The 24,894-nt window shown below is 31.6% G+C and overlaps 1 protein-coding gene across 6 annotated transcripts in view; it reads left to right on the top strand.

Moving 5' to 3' along the window:
- The window catches only part of WDPCP (WD repeat containing planar cell polarity effector), a 363,046-nt gene that overhangs the window by 98,584 nt on the left and 239,568 nt on the right, over positions 1–24,894 (top strand). For 5 of the 6 annotated variants that reach the window (XM_023494917.2, XM_031950549.1, XM_031950553.1 and 2 more), the window contains 5 exons: positions 12,465–12,549; positions 15,825–15,869; positions 16,669–16,719; positions 18,137–18,207; positions 18,482–18,541. In XM_023494917.2, the coding sequence (XP_023350685.1) occupies positions 12,489–12,549; positions 15,825–15,869; positions 16,669–16,719; positions 18,137–18,207; positions 18,482–18,541 (288 nt within the window). In that variant the 5' untranslated portion in view covers positions 12,465–12,488. Of the gene's footprint in view, positions 1–12,464; positions 12,550–15,824; positions 15,870–16,668; positions 16,720–18,136; positions 18,208–18,481; positions 18,542–24,894 lie in introns of those variants that run through there. The other variant, XM_031950554.1, reaches the window with a different exon arrangement.

Genomic DNA, 24,894 nt, shown 5'->3' with positions numbered 1-24,894 from the left:
TGAAATATTACCCATGCATCTCTCTCTCTCTCTCTCTCTCTCTCTCTCTCTATGTATATATATATATATATGTATATATATATATATGTATATATATATATATATAAAATAAAAAGCTATGATAAAAAAGAGAATAAGTTAAATCCTTTTTTTTCCTAGTTTTTTTTTTTTAGTTCCATGGCCAATTTGTGTGTATATATACTTTCTCTCTTTTATTGATATATGTTTAAAGGGATATTAAATTTCCCTTAAGTATTGCTTTGGCTGATCACATAGAAACTGGTATGTTGTCTCACTGTTATCATTCTCTTTAATGAAAGTGTTGCTTATTTCTGTGATTTCTTCTTTAATCCACTCATTCTTTAGGCTTGATTATGTCATTTAGTTATCAATTATTTTAAAATATGTGCTTAAAATTAAGCCTTTTATTGGATTTGATGGTTATGGAAGGGATGAATTTAATGCTGCTACTTTTCTGCATTGGTTTGTGAAGTTTTTATGCCCTAACTATATGATCAATTTTTGTGAAGATGTCATGTACAAGACAAAGTACATTCCTTTCCATTTATATTCAGCTTCCTACATAGTTCTATCATATCTAAGTTTTCTGAAATTCTGTTCATTTCTATTTGACTTCTTATTTATTTTATGGTTTGATTTATCCAGTTCTGAGAGGGTAAATTTGAGATACCTTACTAGTATAGTTTTACTGTCTAGTTCTTCCTGTAGTTCATTTAACTTTTCCTTTAAGAAATTGAAAAATATGACAGTTGTTACATGTTGTTCTTAGTATGTGTTTAGTATTGATATTCCTTCATTATCTATTATGCCTGTTAGCAAAATGGTAATCTCCCCATTTCTTTTTTATTTAAATCTGGTTTTTTGCTTTTTTTAATCTGATTTCATAATTACCGTCTCTGCCTTATTTACTTCAGTTATGGCATAATAGATTCTGCTCTAGCCCTTTATTTTAATTTTGTTTATGTCTTTCCATTTCAAGTGTGTTTCTTGTAAACAGTATATTGTTAGATTGTTGTTTCTATCATCCTGCCATATAGGAATAGTAAAGTTTCAGTTTAACTTTATTGAGTCTCTTAGGATTACCCTTTTATATTTATATTTTACGCTTTTCTTGAGTCTTGTGTTTGAATGATAATTTTCTATTGCCTTAGTCTTTTGATCAGGAATACTTGAAAATTCTGTATTTTGTTAAATGGATGTTTTTCCTCCTGAAGAATTACACCTAGTTTAGGTTATTCTTGGTTTTAATCCTAGCTCCTTTGACTTCCAGAATATCATTTTTCAACCCTTTGCTCTTTTAAGGTGAAAACCACTAAATCTTGTGTTATTCTGACTGTGACGCAATGACATTTGAATTGTTCCTGGTTCTTGTAGTATTTTCTCCCTGACCTGAGAGTGCCGAAATTTGGTTATAATATTCCTGGAAATGTATATTTTGGGAACTTTTTCAGAAAGCTATTAGTAGATTCTTTCAATTTCTATTTTACTTTCTGGTTCTAGGATATCAGGGCAGTTTTCCTCAATAATTTCTTGAAATATGATGACCAGGATTTTTTTCTTTTTGATCATATCTTTCAGGTAATTCAATTGTTCTTAAATTGGATATATTCTCCTTCTGGATATATTCTCTAGGCCAGTTATTTTTCTGATGAGATGGTTCAAATTTTCTTCTAATTTTTCATTCTCTAGACTTTTTAAAAATTATTTTTTGAAGCTTCACAGAGTCATTAGCTTCCATTTGCCCAAATCTAATTTTTAAAGAATTATTTTCTTTAGAAAGATTTTGTACCTAGTTTTCCCTTTAGTCAATTCTGGTTTTTAAGGATGTTTTTCATCAATGGATTTTTATGCCTCTTTTGCCATTTGAACAATTTTGTTTTTTACATTTTAAAAGAATTTTTGTGACTTTTACCTTGACTCTTTTTTCTTAATTTTCTTGAAATACTTTCATTTCTTTTCTCAAGTTTTCTTCTATCTCTAATATTTAATTTAAAAAATCTTTTCAGAGTTTTTTCAGGAATTTTTGTTGGGCTTGTTTCCAATACATATTTTTTTTCTTTGAAGTTTTTTTTTTTTTAAATGACTATTTTGATACCATTGTCTTCTCCTGAATTTGTATCTTGTTCTTCTGTTACTGTAATAGCTTTTTATGGTAAAGTTCTTTTTTGTTGTTGTTTGCTCATTTTCCAGCCTACTTATTTTTTTTTAAACTATGTTAAAGTTGGGTTCTGCTCCTAAATTATAGGGGGGCACTGTTCCAGTTTCAGATTTTTTGTACTGCCTTTTTGAGAACTAGTTTCGGGGGTCTGTAAGTTTTCAATATTTCTGAGATGGTAAGATCCAAGGAGAGGTGTGGTTACTGCTTGCTTGGCCTGTATTTGGTCTTTACGCAAGAAAGAACCTTGTTCCCCTATAGTCACTAATGCCAGTGCTCCTCAGCCCTAGAATTGTAACCAGATCTCCTGCTCTCCTGTAACCACAAGTTGTAGTGTTTCTCTGCCCTAACCTGTAATCTGATAGGGAATACCAGGCAATTCAACAAGACCAAAGGGTATGTGCAATTGAAAGAATTTTTGGACACAGTTCAAAATTGTTCACCAGAGATATTTCACAGCTCTATCAACTGTGCATTAATGTTCCTGTTTTCCTTTGAGTTCCAATTTTCTAGTTTTGGCATTCTCACCAATTTGATGAGTGTAAGATAGGACATCAGGGTTGCTGTAATTTGCATTTCTCTAATTATTGATTTTGAAGCATTTTTATATGGTTATTGATAATTTGGATTTATTTCTTTGTGTTACCCAAGATGCCCTTCATGTGTCCCTCTAATGCTTGTTTAAGCCAAAATGTGGTGTTCTCTTCTTTTGTATAATATATTGGTTCTCTGGGAGCAGGTTTCTTAGGGAGGTTTTCTGGAGGCAGCCTTATTTCGATCAATAATCACCTCAAATACAGCCAGGAGTTAAAATCCAATCTTTTATTGTCTCTTCCAAAATAGCCCGGTAAGCTTTCCTTGGTTCTGACAACTCTTGTTGCTAATCCTTTGCCTCTGCTAGCTTCTGCCTCTAGCTCAACTCTGACTCCTGGCTTCTCAATCCCCTCAACTAATTGACTTCGGGCTTTCAATCTCTTCAACTCTCTCTTCACTGACTTGTGGCTCTCAATATCTTCAACTGACCCTTCAACAATCATTTTCATGATATCATTCTATTTCTCAGGTTTCTTCAGGCAGCAAGACATATTCAAAACAGATGCATTGGGAGTGGCACATGGAAAACCATTCCTGTGAGTTTCTCATTCAGTTCAGGGATGATTTTGTCTACAGCCTCAGCAGCACCAGTGGAAGCTGAGATGATGTTTTGGGTAACACCACACCTGTCACACCATAACTTTCCAGAGGGATAATCTACCCTCTTCTGGGTAACAGTAATAATATGAACTGTGGTCATGAGTCCTTTCAAATGCCAAAGTTGTTAAGAAAGACCTTAGTCAGGAGGGCCAATCAATGGTAGTCCAGGAAGCATTACTAACGAATTCAAAAGGATTATCCTATTTCTCCTGATCTTCTCTCTTTATTAACATAGGTCTATTCACAGAAGGGACAGAGATAATGATACCCTTGGTTTAGCTCTACCTTTCAAGTGAGCACCAACTTTTTCCATGGTGGTAAAGACACCATTGGACTCTATTACATACTTGACTCTAGAATGTCCCAATTTAACACTGGTGAGATCATGCTCTTAGAGGAGAGTAATGGCTTTTTCATTGATCCAACTTTCCATTCTCATAAATGACAGTGCCCTCAAATTTTCCATTATGAAATCATATTGAAAAACATAAACAATGTACTTTAGGTCAACGAGGGGATCATTTATGGCCACATTGTCTATTCTACCTGAGATGAATGCAGTTCTGATCACCAGGCACAAATCTATTAACTGTGACCCTCATCATTTTGTCTCTGAGATATGGCTGCAATAATAGTTCTTGGCGCTAAATTTGAGAGAAAAGCTAAGCGCCCAGCCCTTCCTTTTACCATGAAGAAGGGGTTTTTACCTTCCTTCCCATTACTACTAACTTTTGACCAACTGCTATTGATAGGAGTAGAAACACTTTCCAAACAGACCTCTGGTCATGCTTCCAGTCTAGCCATCCTCCCAGAAAACAACACATGGAGAGATTAACCTGGCCAATAAATCCTTCTGTGAGCACTATTGCCAGAATTATTGAAGACCCAGAAAAGTCCTGCTACCAATTTAACTCTGCCAAATAGCTCAACATCAGAAACTGATATGATTTTAACAATGGGTATTTCATCAATATCATTAAAGATGCATTGCCATCTCCTTTGAGTGATATCATAAAGATCAGGGAACCTTTCCATCTGTTTTCAAGCTATATGGCTTTTTTCCTCCATTAGAATGTAAGCTTCTCAACAGTAGGGGTTATCTTGACTTTTCTATTTTTGTTCCTAATGCTTGGCACAATGCTTTACACATGGCAAAAATTTAATTAAGTGTATTTTCATTTATTTCTTTATTGATCAACCTCTCTTGGATAATCTATCTTCTAAAATTTTGAAACATTATTTTCTCTTGGTTCTCCTACAAGTTTGACTAATCTTTAGTTTACTTTACTTGTACTACCACCTACCCCAACTTGCTTTGAGTGTACCCCAAAGCTTTATCTGTCTATATATATCTCTCTCTCTCCTGCCTTTGTCTTTCTTTTGAGTTCAGCTATTACCCTATTAATTGCCTACTAAGCATTTCAAACTGTATGTACCATAGATATCTCAAACTCTATATGTTCATCCGTATAATAAAGAGCAAAAATTAAAAGTTAAATAAAATTAATCAACAAATCAAAAAAGTATGATGTTGTGTGCAGTGTTCCACAACCATTATTCCCCAACCTCTTCAAAGAAAGAGCAGTGCCTTTTCTTTATGACCAAACTTAGTAGTATTAATTTTGTAGCTTTAAGTTTTCATTATTTTAACATTAATATCCTTTAATCTCAGGTTTGCAATCACTCTAACCTAGAAGCCACACAGTTGCCAAAAAAGCTATTTTTAAGTGCAAATCTGACTATAGCCTTCTCATCAATAAATGTGGCACACTCCTTATCACCCCTGGAATTATATATAAAATTTCTTTGGCACTTGAAGCCTTTTGCAACTTGGCCCCAAGCTACCTTTTTTATTCTTATTAGGCATTGGTCCTGTTCTCCTTTCCATACTCCATCAATATTTAGTAAAACTCCTCTTTTCTGTTTCCAAGATACCGTATTGCTATCTCTCTGTTTTTGTACTGGCTACCTCTTTTTGGCACATATTCTTTCTTCAGTACTACCTTTTAGATTTTCTCAGAGCCTTCAAGATTTAGCTCAAAGACCACCTTCTACATGAAAACCGTTCTTGGTTTCTCCAATTGATAGTTCTCTCCCCACACTCCTACCTTTCATTTAGTTTGTGTATACTTGTATGTGCATATTTTCTTCTCTTCCTGCCCCCTTAGAATAGAAACTCTTTGAGAATACGATTCATTTCAATATTTATATTTGTATACTCGGAGCCTCACACTGTGCCGGGCATATTCTATATATTTAATACATGCTTAAGAATAAAACTAAAAGAAAACTATCCTTCAAGAACTTTGACCAACATATTTTTGGGGGGAAATAATTCTTTTTCTTATAAAATTGAATCTATTCCTTATATATCTTGTAAATGTGACTCTTTGTAGAAAAATCAATGCAAAATTTTCCCATTCAATTGTTTTCCAATTTTAACTGTATTTGTTCTTGTATAGAAACTTTAAAATTTTGTTATCTAAATTATGTGTTTTATCTTCTGTGATCCTCTTTATCCTTTGGTCATGAACTCTTCTCATAACCACAATGCTCTTCTAATTTGTTTATGATGTGGCTCCTCTCACTTCATTTTTAAAAAATCTAAGCCATATTTGAAACTTGTTTTGGTATATAATATGTAGAAGCAGCTAGGTGGTACAGTGAATAGAACTCTGGGTCCAAGATCTGAGTTCAAATGTGGCTTTTTAACTAACTGTGTGACCCTGGGCAAGTCATTTATCTCTGTCTTTCTAAGTCAAAAATGGGGACAATAATAATAATAATAATAAGTATTTATGTAGTCCTATTATGTACCAAGCAAATAGCACCCCAAAATGGTTGTGAGGATCAAATGAGATAATATCTGTAAGACACTTAGCACAGTGCCTGGGACATAGTAGATGCTTAATAAATACTTGTTCCCTTTCCTTCTTATCTATATTATCTCTTTATATGTTGTGAGATACATTCATATATGGCTTGAAATGATGTTCTATGCCTAATTTCAGTGAGATAATTTTTCAGTTTTCCCATGAGTTTCTGTTGAACAGTGAATCCTTATCCCAGTAGCTGCATACTTTAAGTTAACTGAACACTATATTACTGTGATCATTTGCTTAGTTTATTAGGTATCTATTCTGTTCCACTGATCATCCTCTATTTTTTAACCAATGCCAAATGATTTCTAATGATTATTGCTTTGCAATATAGTTTGACATCTGGTATGGTAGGCTCCCTTTTATCTCAGTTTTTTCATGATTTTCCTTGAGAGCTTTGACTTTTCTCCAGGGTATTTCATCGTCATTTTTTTTAAAGCTCTATAAATGAATCTTTGATAGTCTGGTAATTGATTTAGTGAATAAATTAATTTGTGTTATTAATTTTATTAAATTGTAATGGCCCACCTTGAGCAATTAATTTTTCCAATTATTTTGATTTATTTTTATATCGATAGGGAGCATATAGTTACTTTTATATAGCTCTTGTGTATTGTGATAGACAAATTTCCAAATATTTTGTATATTGTATAGTTATTTGGAATGGAATTTCTCTTTCTACCTATGTCTCCTAGATTTTATTACTAATATATAGCTATGCTGATGATTTATGTAAAACTCTGAAACTCTGCTAAAGTTATTCTTTTATTTAATTTTTTAGGTAATCTCTTGTAGATTTCATCTAGAGAATACAAAAGAGGTTAATTAAAAAAATAATTCTCTAGACAAAACCATAATGTCATATGGAAAAAGTGATAATTTTGTCTCTTCTTTGCTTACATTTATTTATTTCCTAAATTTTTTTCTTTCCAATTGATAGTATTAGCAATTTTTAGCACTATGACAAATAGTAAATAAAATAAAATAACATTATGATAAATAGCAATGATAAATAAAATGATAAAGTGCAACTTTATTTTTGATTTTCTAGAAAAGCCTCTAATATTTTTTCATTACATAAAATGTTGGCTCTTAGTTTTTCATAGCTATTACTTGTCACATTAAGGGTCTGTATGGTCCTATGCTTTTTAGTATTTTAACAGAAATGGACATTAAATTTTTGTCAAAAGTCTTTTCAGTATCTTTGGATCTAACTTTATGGGTTTTATTATTTTTGTTATTAATTAATATTTTCTTATTCTCTTCCCACCCCTTGAGAGTTCATTATGATTTGTTCAATTTATTTTCCTGATATTGTATTATTTACATGTTTTCTTATTTTGTTATTCTGAATATTTTAGTAGTATTTAGCAGAATACCTTGAGAATTAGTAAATTCATCTTGACTTGATTTGTTGACTTGTAAATATCTACCCATTTCTTCTAAATTATTAGGGTTTTTTTGGCATATGATTGTGTAAAATATTTTCTAATAGTTTTCTTTAATGCCCAAAAGGTTATAAAACTTATGCATATTTTTGACCTCTCAATACCACTATTAGTTCTATATCCCAAAAGAGATTTTTTTTAACAAAGGAAAAGGACCTATATGTATAAAAATATTTATAGCAACTCTTTTCATGAAGCAAAGAATTGGAAGTTGATGAGATGTCCATAATTGGTGAATGGCTGAACAAACTGTAGTATGTGATTATGATGGAATACTATTGTACTATAAGAAATGATGAGCAAGATTTTCTCAGAAAAATCTGGAAAGATGTGAACTGATGCAAGATGCAATGTACTGTGTATGAAGTAATAGCAATATTGTAAAATGATTAGCTGTGAATAACAGCTATTTTTAGCTACGTTATGATTCAAGACAATTCTGAAGGACTTATGATATACATGTTACCCATCCTTAGAGAAATAAGTGATTCTGTCTGCATACAAATTGAAGCATAGTTTTTAAAATTTACTTTTTTGAGGGTTTTTTTAATGTTTCTTTTGAAATATGACTATTATGGAAATGTTTTGCATAAACTACATATGTATAACCTATATTGAATCCCTTGCCTTCTCAATGAAGAATGTGGAAGAAAGGGAGAGAACTTAAACACAAAAGCTTTTAAAATGAATATTTAAATTGTTTTTACATGTAACTGGGGGAAATATTAAATAATTTTTTTAAATAAAAAATTTTGATAGTCTATCTTCTCCTATCCTATTCTTTCAATTAGACTAGCTAACTTTATTAAATTAAAAAAAACTAAATTGTAGTTTTTATTTTCCTTTACAAATTCAGCAAAGTTTTTATTTTGTTCTGTTTTGCTTTGCTTGTAATTTTGTCAATTTGTTTTCATTTTCAAAATTTCTTATTTGGCATTTATTTGGGCTTTTAATTTTTTTAGTGTTTTTAATTGTGCTCCTAATTTTTTTATCTATTATTGTTCTATTTGCAGATGGATAAGTTTAGCTAAATACTTTACTTTAGCTAAATCCCATAAGTTTTGATACTTTGTTTCATAGTTGCCATTTTATTCTACAAAATTTTTGTTTGTGATTTGTTCTTTGATGCATCATTTTTTAGAATTATATTATTTATTCCCTAGTTAATTTAAACATTTACTAAATGATCCTTTAACATAATTTTGTTGTAGTATGGTTAATAAAGGAGATGTTTAGTGTTGAATTTGAGCCACATAGTGTTTTTTTTAACACGATTTAAAGCATAATATATAATTTGCTCCAGTGAACTTTTTAACTGTGAATTTTTACATTTTAAATGTGTTTCTTACAAACATGCATTCGGATATTCTTTTCTATTTTGTGGTTAAATTAATTCCATTTACCTTCACAGTTTTGATTGTTAGTTGTTCATTCCCCTTCATTCTGTCTTATGCTTTTTCCTTTTCTTTGCTTCACTTCTCCCTCTTTACAAAGAAAATGCTAACGAAAGAAGGAATTTACTTAATACTAGTGATCTATAATTGAAAAAGTCTCCCCCTTCCCCACTCTTCCACTTGCCTCAACCTTGATCATAAGTTTTTATTTTTATTTGATTCCTTCCTTTAATTTCTCCTTCACAATTAATCTTCAACAATGAGGTTTATTTTGCTTAGTTATCTTGCACCTATTCTCCTCTTCCTTCTAAATCCCTTCCTATTTTCTTGTACTTGCCTATTTATGTGGAGCATAATGCTTTTCTTTATCATGTTTTTTGGTGTGTAGGTGTATGTGTTTGTGATTGTGTGTATGTGAGTTTAATCTTCTTTTGATTCTGATGAAACTGAAGTTAATAAAGTACCATCTTTTCCTATTTGTATGATCATCATTACAAGCACTATATGTAAGGAAGTAAATGCCTCCCATTTCTCCTCCTTTTCCACTTAGTATCCCTTTCTCTCAATTTCTTCTCCTAAAACCACCAAAGTGAACAAACTCTTCTGTATTTACTTTCCTTTCTTAACTTTTCAAATAATTAGAATTCTGAGAGAACAGCTTTTTTCCCTTATTAAACTCCAAACAATTTATCATCATATATTCCCTTCCAGCTGCTCAAATGTATCTATTGTCCTGTGTTTCTCTTGACTCCTGAATTTCAAAGTTTATACTCAGTTCTGGACTTTTCATTGTCATTGAGTTGTTTCAATCTTGTCAAGTCTCTTCGTGACCCTTTTTTATAGTAGCAGTTTTCTGTTATTGTGTGAGTCTGACTGTTGTTCCTTAGTACTTACACTTATTTTTGGATGTTTGAAGAATTTCTTTTTTAATCTGGAAGATCTGGATTCTGGATTATGATGCTCCTTGGAATTTTAATTTTGAAGTTTCTTTCATGATGTGATTAGTACATTTTTTTCTATTTTCATTTTACCTTGGCAGTTTTCATTTAAAAATCCTTCAAATACATTAGCCAGGCTTTATTTTTGATCATGATTTTCAGAGTTCAGTTGAATATTTTTCTTTTTCTTTCTTCATGGGTTATCAGTGTCTTATTCATTATGCACAATGATCCTTTAATTTCTTTGATGTACTCAGCACAGCTAAAAAAAATACAAAAAAAACCACTTGATTTTGTTGTCCTTAATATTCATCCTTTTCTGAGATTTACAGCCACTAAAAGTATTCTAAAGGAACAATGCCAATGTTCTGTATTCATTATTTTGTTTTCACATACTCCTGTTTTCCTCTTCTATATTTGTCTTTTAGAAAATCTGAGATAGTCACTGAACTTGTGAAGACACACCCCTTTGTTTGGATAGCTAACCCTTTTCTTCCTTCTCAGAATTGAAAGTTTGTATAATGAGATTTTCATTCTTGAGAGCTTCCCATCCTTCTTGGACTGTCCTTATAGAGATTTGTGCCATAAAATCTTTAGGATCTTTTTTTTTTTTTTTGAAATCTATTCAAACTTGGAGTACATGTCATACTCTGCCTAATTTTCTTCTTTTATTCTATTGCCTTTATTTCTAACATAAAGTAGTTGAGTTTTACTCATAATTTCTACTTTCAACACTATTTTCCCCAATTGTTTAGAACCAAATAAAAATAATTTTCCTTTATATATTCTTCTACATTTTAAAGAATGGAACTGCCAGTTAGAGAAGTCAGTAGCTGCTCCGCCATGACCAGCAGGAGAGCCAAACAGATATCTAGATGGTTGAGAGTTTCCATTATTACCGAATTATGCTTCTGGGCCAGGTGGTGATGTGTTATCCAAGCTCTTCACTGTTTCCTTTTTCTGACTGGGTGGTCAGGTATTCCATGGTGATATTGATTCCTTTTCTTCTCTATTGATCCTTGCTCAAATGCTTTGGACCTACTCAGGGACTAATTTGGAGTCCTTTGTTTCATTTCTTCTATTCATTTGCACATCAATAAGTTATTTAATTTCTTATGAGAATTCAATGTTCATTGAATTGAAATGAAATAAATTGAAGAAAGGACGGAGAGAGGGAAATCAAATTTGGCCCTTTTTTTCTTCTTAAGCTAATACAAGTTGGTAGAGGAGGAAGTTTGAACTGTAATTAAAAGTGTCACACACTCATACACACACGTACACACACACACACATACACACACACACATATATATATATATATATATATATATATATACACATAGTCACACATACATACATAAATACACACATATCCATATCTATCTAAATAAATATTATTCTGGTTAAATTAAAGCCGTAAGATTTTGTATTCATTAATGTTAAAATATTATATGTGAAATGTATATATATAATATGTATGTATGTATGTGTATAAAATTGTTAGTGTGTTAGTAACTCCCTTAAAGAAGATGATATTGTGTTCTCCTACCAAAAACTTCCATAGAGAAAATTTCAAAGTTCTTTACTCAGAAATTGACTTGAAAATCATTGATTTTAATATCTTTAAGGGAAAAGAAATATTGATAACTTATTTATATATCATTTGAAAGTAATTAAATTATATTTAGACTGGTTTTTCTCTATTTCAAACTAATGAATGCTAATTATTTTAAAAAGGTATTGCTCATTAGATCTTGTTATTGAACAAAAAGTAAATATGAAAGTGTATTTTATTACCATGTTCTTTATGCACTGGAGTTAGGTATCTGGATCCAGCATGACATGAAGATTAACAAACTAATCTGAATGCTAATATGGTTTTGCATAGTTTACTTTAAAGCAACTGTATTGCTCTAAGTAAGGTAGTAGTAAGTATACATCATTCCCCTTGCAACTTTCATTTTAATTGGGTTATCTTGTGTTTAGGAGATAATAAATGCTTCTTATTATGAGTATAAAAATACATACCTACAATTAAAATGTGTCTGTAACATCTAAATGAATGTGCAGTGGAAATCAGGGCCCTAAATACATAAATGATTCTTATTAAAATTTTTCTGAATATATTTAGTTTTAAATATCAGAACTATCAGTTTATAATCTATTAAAATTCCAAATAAGAGTATTCCTTCTACCATATTTCTATGTGTGACAATATATTAAATCTGCAAAAAAAATACTGTTTGCAGTTTTTTTTCCTAAAATTCACCTTTTGTAGCAGAAATAGTTATGTATTAGAATTAGAATTACTTATTTTACTTTATTTTGCTTCCTGAATACTACTAGTAGTAAATGATTCTTTTTGAGACTTTAATTTCATTAGTGATTGAGAGTAATTAATTGACACCTTTTTACATTTTTTTTTCCTTTTATAGGATAGAGGTTCTTTCTGCTAACAGATGTCTTTTTTCTTGACTGAATTGCATCTCTGGTCTTTAAAGAATACCTTACATATTGAAGGTAAGTCAGATCTAGACCAATTTTATTCTTTAAAGAAAAAAAAAAACAAACTTAGAAAACAAATACCTAACTAATATGAAAGTCTGGAAAATCTAATTGAACAATTGTTGTTTTTGTCATATTGAAGTGGCTCACATTTACATAAGTTTTAATTCATTTGAATTGAAAATTGTTAATAATTAGTTTTCTATAAATCAAAACACATTAAGTATTATGGAATTGCTTATGATCTTTATTACTAATGTGTTTATTTTAGCTTGTATTAGATTAGAATTTTCAGTAGTGAAAGTTAATTTTGTGACTGATTTTTAAAAAAGACATACCTTTTATTCTGGGTTTCTACTACTAGCTAATTTCTGTTTGTTAAAAGAAATATTAATTAATCTGTAAGCTAGCTAATGACACACAAGGAACTTGATACTAAAATAACATTTCAAACATATTCAGGGAAGATACCTGATTACTATTACATTCTTTCACCTAGTATTTTAAATGTTTTTGGTAGAAGATAATGCTTTGCAACATTATAGAATAGAGGTAAGATTTCAAACATATTCCATTAAAAAAACAAATATTTGAATTTTAAAAAATTATTTCAATTTCTCCCCCAAAAGATTTTATTTCTTATTTACTTACATTTTGGGGGGTACATACATGTTAAAATTAAAACCATAAACTTTTAGATTCATTAATGGAAAAATGCCACATATGAAAACTATTATTTTTGCATAATGTCAAAAACATAACAATATCCCACACTTTGATTTCCTGCTTTCATGGAAATTATACTTTTGATCTGTAAATGGAACAATGAATCTCATTGTTGTTTCATATCATGAGAACATAATAACACTTAACTACTTCTGTATCTTTTGTGAAAATCACAACAAAATTTATTGCTTCTTTTAAAACTTTAATAGTAATGTTAGTGCAAGTTATTCTATGTTAACAAATATTTTTAATGTTAAATATTTCAAATATTTTAGCATTCTTAAATAATAGGGAATAGAAGATAGAAATAGTATCAGTATATTTTGTGATTATGACAAGGTGATGATTTAATGGATGAAAGTAAGATTAGAAAGACAGGAAATATGGAAATTTCTTTTTGTGCAGAAAGAAATTTATATATTGTATATACATACATAGGTAGATATACATGTATAAAACACATATGTATATGTGCACATATACATATATAAAGTTGCAAAAATCTATAATTGAAAGTGTGCTAAAACAGAGAAATGTTAGTTTGGATATCAATATTTGTTGTATTAAAGTTACCTAGCATAAGGATTTTCAGTAAGACATTCAACCTGAGATTTGGAAAAGATGAATATGTATCTTTGCTAGTTTTTGCTGGTGAACCCTGATGAAAATGTACCCTAGAACTAAGAGAGAAATTTTTAAAATTCCATTAAGATTTACTTTTTTCAAAAATGTTTCCTGTCATTCAATTTTCTCATTAAAATTAAAATTAATTTTAATTAAAATATTACTCATCTCTTGCTAAGATTTAAGTGTTACTAACTAATTAGAATGAACTGTTGACTGATGCAATGCAAGCTACTGATTGAGAAAGCCTGCATATTTTATTGCACACAATCTGCAAAATTATATTTACTTGGATACATCTATATACTAAAGACATAGTTAATGTTATGATTCATAATGCTTTCATGGGAAGCCCAAATTGTGGTATTAACACAATATCCCTATATCCTTAGAAGGCTAAGTGGGTTAGAAAGGCATATTATTAGCACCTTGCGTAAGTAGAGAAAGCCATATGTGGAACTGCTTAGGAACTTTTCCAATTCCATGTAACAACAGCATAAGAATAAAATCCAACATTATCTCAAAGATACTAAAAGCAATATTTCAGAGAAACATGGGAAGATAAAAGATTTTTTCCTCATTATAAAAAGAAACATTAAAATTGTAAAGTCTAGAAGATATATTGCTCACTTATTCCTTCTTAAGTAATAAAAATGTTTCACAGACAATATAGATATATTCATTTTAGTTATTGCATAAGAGTTCATAATAGTCTTTGTACTTAGAACTGGTATTGTACCTGGGCATGTATATCAGCTACAAGGCAGGATGTATATAGCTGGATTGTTCTGCACTTAGTTCTTTCTCTGAGAACCTATTCTTAGAAATACCTTTGGCATCTAAGACTGGGGTTGTATAACTATTAATAGTTGTTTAGAAGGAATTGGAATCGCTAGGAGTTTGTGACCTGGGTAGTTCTAAGTTGAGCCAGAGTAAGCCATTGGTTTTGAGGTAGTGATTTTATTTAGCTCTATGCTAGAGATCTAGTATTTGAGAATGGGGATTTGGCTTAGTTTCAAGAACATCATTTCTCAGATTTCAGAGAACTGGGGATTCTCTCTATTTGATAATTTCTGAACTGTCATATTTTAGCTTAGGCAAAAGTACAGACATGGAGTTTTAAACTCTTTGGAATAAAAATATGTTATAAATTTAAACAAATAGAAATAAATTGCTCCATTCAAAATACATTTGTATGTTGGGGTAAGTACAAGTAAGTGCTATATTTTGATGAAAAAAAAAGTTGTCAACGTTGCATTTTATCACTAGGGGGCAGTCCATACTGCACTCAAGTATATTAGAGATAGTCCTTTTGTCATTATGGAAGGACAATTTATGTTCCCCAAAAGAAAACACAAGCTGATTATTTAAGTAAAGGAGTCAAATGGAAGAAGGTATTCCTATCCATATATAGGAAAGAAATGAGTTTTTAAAAGTTGATCTGCTTTTCTATCATTAAAGTTTGAGATTGAGGAAGATGCTTGAGAAATATCAATTCACCATTCAAAACCACCTCATCCTAATTAGTTCTGCTATAGCCACAGCTGGAGATCCTAATTTCAATGTCCCTTGGAAGTCCTTTCTTTTTAATCTAAGGCAGCCTTGGTAGTTCATGCTCTATCACACCTTCGCATTTCCTTCAGCAAACTGGCTATGAATCTCTGGATGACTAAGTTGTGGTTGGGCCTTCCCTGAAAGGGTTCACTCTGTGGCAAGACAGAATTAGTAGGGGTACGGGAATGCTGGACTGAACTAAAAGCAAGGAGGATCACAATCCCAACCAGCATTCTTACTAGGTCACTTTTCTTCATTCTCAATGGGCTGTTTAGAGTTTTATTCTTGGGCTTTCTTCTGTGGTTCCCCCTGCTAAAATCCAATCTGACTCAGTTTCTGTCCCCCAAAGCTATTTACCATAACTTGATGTTATTTCTTCTCGTCAGACAGAGACATTGGGATCTACCAGTATTATGACAAGAAAGACTCAGGTAAAATAAGTATGTTATTAACATTTTTAATAAATATCTTAGATGATTAAAAAAATGAGAATGTTAGAACATCATCCATATTATCTCTGGGGATGGATTATTCAGATAAAGTCTACTTTATCTCCCTAGAAAGTCTCCAACTTGGTATTTTTTTTAATATAACATAGTCTTTTTTTAATGAGAAGTAGCATGAAAAATTTATATTTTTTTCGTATTAATCAGACTTGACTGCTGGACTGTCCAGTCACTTCTATTAATTGGCACCCCAGTAGAGGGCATCATAAACGCATAGGACTGCACCTATATTGAGCTCTTGAATCCTCACCTGGTATCTGAAATAGGCATTTCTGAGTGAATGATCAATTTTCTTTATCTGATTAATCCTGTTAATCCTAGAAGTTTCATGATGGGCCAAAAGGTCTTTCCAGCTAGAGTTACTTCCTGTTTCAGTCCAGGTTAAGGTAGAGCTTGTGTGGGCATCCTGAGTGCTTAGCTTGGTGCTTAATATGTTGTTTCCATAGTTCTGTTGACAGACTGACTCAGCTTCTGGTCAGGATTCAGTTGCAGCTCACTTCACTATCTGATGAGATTGGAGGCTCAGGAATATTGGTCCACCTGTTGTGCCGAATAAGCCTTCTTTCACTGCAAATTTAAGATCTATCTCTACGAAGTGAAAACAAAGCTGTCTTCTTTGTAGATTTGGGTTTACTTTATAATAATTTTAGATCTTCAGAATAATTTCATGACAGAAGTTATAAAGTTGACTACTAAACTTTTCCTGCTTCTCCCTCCCTGATAGTTTTACCAACAGATCATGGTTACTTAGAAGAGAAGCAACAGTTGGCAGAATGTAAGCATTTTTTATGTGTTTTTTTTTAAAGAATTGATACAGAATTATCATGTTTTATTGTTGCTTATATTTCTGACAGAATAGTGAAATAACATCCATTTATGCACAGAGATATTTCTCATCCAGAATTTTTTAATTTTATATTCGCAGGTTTTTAGTGCTTTAATAAAATAAAAATATTAACAAGAATAATGTCTTAGATCTCAGTGATTTAGGTTATTAAAACCTGTGCCTTACTGAAGTTTCAGTAGGTATATTTTATATAAGCAAAATAAAATGGATATTAACTACTCTCATGAAATGAATTCATATTGACTTTTACTTTCATAGTGAATGTTTTGTGCTGTTAGTACAATTAAAATTAAATGTCCCTTTATTTACACAGATTTTTAAATATATGCTTTATAATAATTTAATAACAGTTTAATGACTATATATTACAGTAAATACATTAATACAGTATTAATAATATTGTTTTGGAAAAAGTAAAAAAAAAATCTGGAATGTGTTTTCCCTTCATTTAGAATGAGGGAAGCTGCCATATGCAACTTTAAAAATTTTTAGTATTGACTACAACACAAATGTTCAGGTTTATTGTACTTAAATTGATTTAGAAAATATAAATACTAAAGTGTTTTTTACTACAATAACTTAGCTGCCAAAATTAACTATATAACTGTCCCCGACTATTATTTATATGTCTCTAATTTTTGAATGTTCATTTCTTATAGCTGGATTTCATTTTTCAACTAAATGCTTTTAAAACAATTTGCGTTTTAAAGATTTTTGAATATTTAAAAGTACTTTTTCAAAAAGATAACTTGTTTAAGCACAAGAATGTTTCTAACTTTGTCAATATTTTCCATTTAAATCTGGCTTATCCTCAGTTGCTGGTTTTCCTGGTTGGGTATTAGTCCAACTTTTGATGCCAAATTTTCAATTAATCCCAGTTTTACATTTATTAAAAAGAAGCACGCATGTGACAGTTGTATTCATTAATTGATTATCTCCTTTATTATATGAAACTAATGTATTTGAATTAGATTGGCAATTTCTTCTCTGAATATTTCATTTGTCTAAACCAAATAATTATTTAAGAAAGAGTCAGCTACCTATACCTTCATGAATTAGATTCTCAGAGCTGGGAAATTTCTCCATTGTCTCTGAAGGCTGAATGTGTGGTTACTATTACAAAATTATAATTACTGAAATCGTTACTTGTTAAAATCTTGTTTCTATAATGAAATTTTTCAAAAGGTTATCATTTGACAGTGGGAATGAAACTTATTCCATCTCAATTATATAGATTCACTTTAAAATTTATAATCTATTTCTGTTAATAGCAGGATTTTTTTTATATTGATTTTTTTTTTTAAATCCACATTTATCTAAATGTAGACCATGTTTTGTTTGTTAGCACGAGATTATCCTTGGATACTCAAGAATCGACGTCCAGAAAAACTTAGAGATACTCTTAAGGAATTGGAGGTAACTTTGAGAAAGTTTTAAGAATGACAACAAACAATCTTTGTTATCAACTTCTTTCAACAGTTTTAATTTTCATAAAGGATCAGCCCTCTGGGCGATGATAACTTTGCTTTTGTCCAGTGGGCAGTTTCCAAACAGTTGCATCTTTGTTTGTGTGGCATGCTAATCTCCTCTGCTTGAAAATCAGAAGCACTTTAATTGATAATGATAGTGTATATGTATGTGTGTATGGGATAGCCAATTCTCCTTTCTTTTGTTTTTCTGTGTCGTTTAGGAGCTGATGCAAAACAGTCGATGTGTGTTGAGCAAATGGAAGAACAAATATGTCTGTCAGGTAAAACCGTATGACATGATTTCTTGATGTTCAGCCAATGGAGCCGAAAATTATTATTCATGTTCTTTCTTAGGTTTTAATGTTAGTGGAGAAAAAAAAACTACTTAAAGGAGAAATTTTGATATTTTAAATTCTATTCATTCAGGAGCATAAACTAACACAAAGCAAGCAAATTGGCTATCATTATTCAATATAGTTGTACTGGTAGAATAAAAGCTTTCAATGTCTAAATATGAATAAATATTTTAAAATATTATATGGAGTATTAAATATTTATTAGCAAGATCTTAACTGTATTCATGAGTAGTTATGCTAAATAACAGAAAGCTATTATAGTATGGCATATCTAAGAGGGAGGGAATAAGCATTTATATAGCACCTACTATGTGCAAAGCTCTGACCTAAAAGCTTTACAAACATTATTTCATTTTATAACATATTTTTAATATAAACATAAACAGACATTTTAGGAAAATAATAAGTGGATTAGAGTTAAACCTAAAAAGAGCAAAGCCCCAGAGGCTTAGTTTTAGGAGCCATCAAAGCTCCATGTTGAGGTAATCTAGATCCAGAATACAAAAAGTGTCCCAATTATTTCTCTTAGTTTATCATTGGTGATCACATGTTTCCAATTCAATGGATAAGTACATTCCAGATTCAAAACCAGATTCAAATAAGCCCATATGCCTACTGTAAAATATCTACCTGGCTCTAATCCCTCTTTTTTTGATACTGCATTGTTGCATTAATAATACAAAGAATGGGACTATTTACCCCATGGAATAAATTTGCCTGTTTTAACTAATCAATGAACAAGCATTCATCAAGCATCTTCTATGACCAGACACTGTGCTAAACACTGGGAAAAGGCAAAAATGATCCTTGTCCTCAAGGAATTTACATTTTAACGAGGAAAGCAACATACAAATTCAGGATAGTAAAGAGTAGGTAAAAGGTAATACAGTGATAAAGATACAAAAAAAATATTGTCAGTTCAGCCATTTTCTTTACAGCTTTTGTGGTGGCTGGTGGTTGTATGCAGCACCATGTACATGTATTTGCCTTTCACATTTGGGGACATTTGGGGCTCTTTGGTCATAAATTGTGATTTGCTATAGATAATTAAAAAGTGACTATTTCCTAATGTGAGTTACTAATATTTCCTTCTACCTCTAATCCATTAGGCCAGGTATTAATTACTTCAGACACTAACTGGCTTTATGATAATGGGTAACTCATTCATCCCCTTTCTGAGACTGATTTGCTTCATCTGCAAAATGGGAACAGCAATAACTATAATAGTTACCTCATAGAGTTATTATGAGGCTCAAATCAGACAATGTATATAAAATATTTTGTGAACTTTAAGGTGTTATTTTAATTTCAGGTATTATATTTATTATTCTCTTATGAATCTTGCTTAAAACTGAAATAATAATAATAAATAAGTAAATAATCTTTGAGCTAGCATTTCCCAAATTGTGTTCCCTGGAACTTTGATGATGTGAACTTTATCTTTTTGTATCCTTGGCACTTAGTACAGTGCCTGGTGTATCACAAGTGCTTAATAAATGTTTATTAAAAGTGTGAATGAATGAATAAATGAATGAGAGGAGCTCTCCAGCACATTAGAGTATCAAGCTTAGAGTCAGGAAAAGCTGAGTTCATATTCTGCCCCAGGCATTTAATAGATGTGTGACCATAGAAAAATTGCTTAACTACTCTTTTTCTCTACTCTTGAGCTGTAAAATGAGAGATTTGGATTCAGTGATATTTAGATTCAATCCCTTCTAGTTCTAAATCTGATTCTCAGATCCTGTGTTCTTCCTGGATGACAGTGTAGAGGAAAGAGTGTTGATCCTGGAGTAAGGACTGTAAAATGGGGATAATAATAGCACTTACCTCCCAGAATTGTTATGAGGATCAAACGAGATAATATTTGCAAAATATTTAGCCCTGTGCTTGACACATAACAGGTGTTATATAAATTTGTATTTCTTGCCCCTTTCTTTGCCAGTTCAATGGAAACTCCTGACCCCTACGCACCATTGAAACTTGCCTCTCTTGTACCTCAAGTCTAAAATGGAGCTAATGTTCATAAGAAGGATAAGAGGCATCTGCCTTCAGTTTTCTAACTGACTCCTCTTTCCATACTCATTTCCCTTCATGCTCCCCACCAAAAAAAAAAAAGAGAGAAAGAAAAAGAGACAGAGTAGAGATGGAGGCAGAGAAACAGAGAGGAAGAGGAAGAGGGAAAGGGAAGGAGGAAAAGAAGGAGGGGAGAGTGCAAGATAGTACCTGATAGAGAGAGAAAAAATACAGAGACACACAGAAAGAGACAGAAACAGAGAGGAAGGAGGAGGAGCTGAAGAAGAAAGATCATGAAGCTCTGACCTCAGAGCTTTTTTTTGAGATTTATATTTACAAACACTTAGACTCTGTCTGTTTCATAATCCTGGCCCTGGCTAATGCAACTGAAGTTCCACCTTGTTGGGCCTGGACTGTGACACCCTACATTTGCACTCTTTCACCATATCTTGCTGTTTATTTTGGAGAGAGATGATTTTGTCCTATCTCTGTATTTCAAGCCCCAAAATATTCTCTATCCCAATTAGTTTGGGAAATACTGTAAAGTCCTTTAAAAAAAAACTTCATTAAATTGTTTAAATAAAATACTTTTCAATTCTAGTCTCAAATCTATTCCAGAGACATAGAACCTAGTGAAGCTCAAAATGTAATTCTTAAATGCCATTACTCACCTTGAAACTAGTCTCAAAATTATTTGACCAGAGGGCAAGACGGCCACCTCTAGTCAGGGGTGTGTCTGGTTGCCTCCGCCCTTTGCACCAGGGGGGAGGTTGAAACTTGTTAGACATGTCGAAATATGTAGGGCAGCATCACAATCGACAATTCTTCCTAAATATATTTTACAATATTTTAATTTAGCAAGCATGTCTTAGAAAGGGCAGTTTAATAGAGTATATGTGTGGAGCTAAATTATTTTGTCTGATATGTGTCTTAATGCAAATCCTCTCAAATCCTTTTTAGAATTAGGTGGGGGCTAAATTCTAAATAAACATAGAACTGTTTTAGGCTTTATGATGTCTATCAGTCTTATAATATTGCTCTTTTAAATTGTTGAACCTTTTCATAAAACTATAATAAATATTTGACACAAATAGAAAATTTGATATTTGATCATAGTCTATATTCAGGTTTTATTTTTTTTTTCTGTAACATGGGGATAGGCTAATTATATATATATATATATATATATATATATATATATTCCTGATGTACATTTTAATAAGAAACAAAACACCTGCTTTTTACTCTGTTCAATGTGCTAAATATGTCAAAGCAGTAATATGTCCATTGTGCTAAATATATCAAAGTAGTACAATGTCATCTTGGAATCTGAGAAACCCTTAACACTTTCATCCATTTTTGTGTATTTCTGGATATGACTGTATCTAATCAGTCCCTAAAATAGTCTGTTTTGTCCTTAAAAATCATTTTCAAGCCATATTTCCAGTAGTGCCTATTGATGCTCTATAAAAACATATCTTCATTTCAGTTATCTTCTTTTAGTGGGCCTCCTAATGGATAGGGCTAGAAATTCTGCAGGTTTCAGGATAACATATTATGGTATCTCATAATGTCAGTCAGATGCAATACGTTTTTAATTCTATTTAGGATAAGAGGAGTAGTTAGTGACTAGAATATTTTTCTTGTTTTTAGAAAAGCTTTCATCTGATGTCTGTAGGCCCCTCCTCCTCAAGAAAAAAAAAATCAATTCGAAGAGTCTTGTGCTAAAAATTGTGACCTCTCTCACTTCTGAGACACATTTAATTCTTCAGCCTTCTCCTTTCCTTTTACCTCCTCTAAATAGCCAAATAGAATCTGTTTAGTTGATCGTAGGAGCCTTTTATTTAGCGATCTTCATCATTTGTTTTCTAATGGTAAAATAACAGCATCAAGTGTTCTAAACATGCAGTTTGAGCAATTGTTCCTCCATTAAGAAACAAAAAACATGAAGGTTCACACCATCATTGTCTGTTTTAGTTAATGTTATTGATGCCTCCCCCCCCCTCCATGACACGTTTAAAGCTATGTTTCTAAACCCAAAGTAGTTACATGCTTTTCCTGGTTTGAGATCTACTGCAATATTTTATGCATTTGATTTCTTAATTACTACTCAGATTGTCTATCAGAGTTTTTGTTATGGTGATGCTTCTTAGGGTTGTTATTCATTCATTCAGCTGTGTCTCACTCTTGGTAACTCCATGGACCATGTTGTCCATGGAGTTTCATTAGCAAAGACATTGGAGTGATTTGGCATTTTGTTCTCCATGAATTAGGGCAAACAGAGATTAAGTGGCTTGCCCAGGATCATAGAGCTAGTTAGTATTTGAGGCTGTATTTGAACTTGAGTCTTCCTAACTCTTGGTCCATCTAGTAGCTCCATTAGAGTTGTTAGTCTTCTAATAATAATTGAATTAAGGATCAATACATAGAATTAACTTTTTCCCATGGAGTATTTCTTGAACTATTCTATTCTGTTGTTTGAATTGTTTCAGTCATGTCCAATTCTTCATGACCCCAATGGGAGTTTTCTTGTCAGAGATATTGAAGTGGTATTCCATTTCCTTCTTCAACTCATTTTACAGTTGAAGAACCAAATACATTAAATGGGGGCTAATGGAATTAAATTAAATTAAAGAAGTTAAACAGGGTTTAATGACTTTTCCAGGGTCACACTACTAGTAAGTAGTAAGTAGTAAGTAAGCCAGATTTGAAATCAAGAAAATAAGTCTTTCTGACTCTAGACCCAGGATTCTATATACTGGCCACTTAGATGCCCTGAATTATATTATTACTCAATATGTTCGGGTAATCTTGATAATAGCTAATAATTATAAAGTCCTTTACGTTTTTCCAAATGCTATATATTCAATGAGTCTCATGAAAACCTTGTGAAATAGGTGTGACAAATTTTGTCCCCTTTTTATGAATGAGGAAGCCAAGGCTCCAAAAGGTCAAATTATTTGCTCAGAAGCTTGCAGTTCATACATGTGATAGACAAGATTTCAATCTAGGCCTTACCCAGTTCCAAAAGTTCATCCCTTTTACCAGGACATTAATAAGAATAACAAACATTCATATAGCATTTTAAGGTTTACAAAACTCATCAATTCAGTAAGGTAGATAATATTGATTTTATTATTCTAATTTTACAGTTGAAGGAATTGAGGCTCTAAGTAGCTTATAGATAGCTCCATAGCTAATAAGTATCTAAAATCTGAATTTGAAAAGTGGTTTCTTGACTTTAATTTCTGAATTCTTTTCCACTATTATACACTGCTTCTTATTGTCACTACCACCACCACCACTATCATCATCATCATCTCATAGCATTTGTAATGTAGAAAAATAATTGTTTACTCAAAACTATAGGGAAGTTCCTAATTTTATGCAAAATGTGTAATTTAAATTATAGACATCAAATTATTGAATAATAATAATAAGAGCTTTGATGTTCAGAAGAGATGTTACTTTACCTGTATTGGTGCTGTCAGGCAAATTTTATTAAACTATGTGACTATTAGTTTATAATTGCTTATAAATGGGCTGTAAGCTTATAATCCATTTTACCTCACTTTCTCTTAACAGCAATTACTGTTTTATAGATACAACTATAAGACAGTTTAATTCAGTTCAACAACAACAAAAAATGATTAAGTACTTATTGTGTAAAAGCCTTTGTGTGTCAGATGCTAGAGATGTGAATGCAATGGAATGGTAAATGGAAGGTAACTTGAACAGGACTTTCTCTAATCTCTCCTGGAAGGAGAGGAAGGTGTTCAGGTGAGAGATACAATGGGAGGAAAATCTGGAATGAAGCTAAGGATTCTAAGAGATAGAGGTAAGGAGAAAGTGTGTTCTAGGCACAGAAGAATGCCTTTCAAGAATATATAGAGTGAAAGGGATACAGAGTTTGAGGAATAGTAAATTGACCAATATAGGTAGAATATTGACTGCATAAAGGCAAGTATTATGAAATATGAAAGGGTTGGAACTAGATTATGATGAGTTTTAAACACCATGTTTGTGTATCATTAAAGGGGGAAAAGGGAGCCACTGAACATTTATGAACAGAGAATCGAAATGGTCATATTTGATTTCAAAAGATAATTTGGATAGCTTTGTGTACAAAATAGAATCAGGAAGATCTTTCTGAAGGCTGTTAACAACAGTTCAGGTGAAAGGTGATAGGACAATGTGACCAAAGCAAGACAACAGCAAATGCGAATGAATAGAAGAGGGTTAATGCAAATGTTTTGTAGGTAGAA

The sequence above is a fragment of the Sarcophilus harrisii genome, chromosome 2 (genome assembly GCF_902635505.1).
Source record: "Sarcophilus harrisii chromosome 2, mSarHar1.11, whole genome shotgun sequence".
In the NCBI taxonomy this organism is placed as follows: Eukaryota; Metazoa; Chordata; class Mammalia; order Dasyuromorphia; family Dasyuridae; genus Sarcophilus; species Sarcophilus harrisii.
Note: the sequence above shows the minus strand (reverse complement) of the source record. Positions and strands in the feature narration are given on the sequence as shown.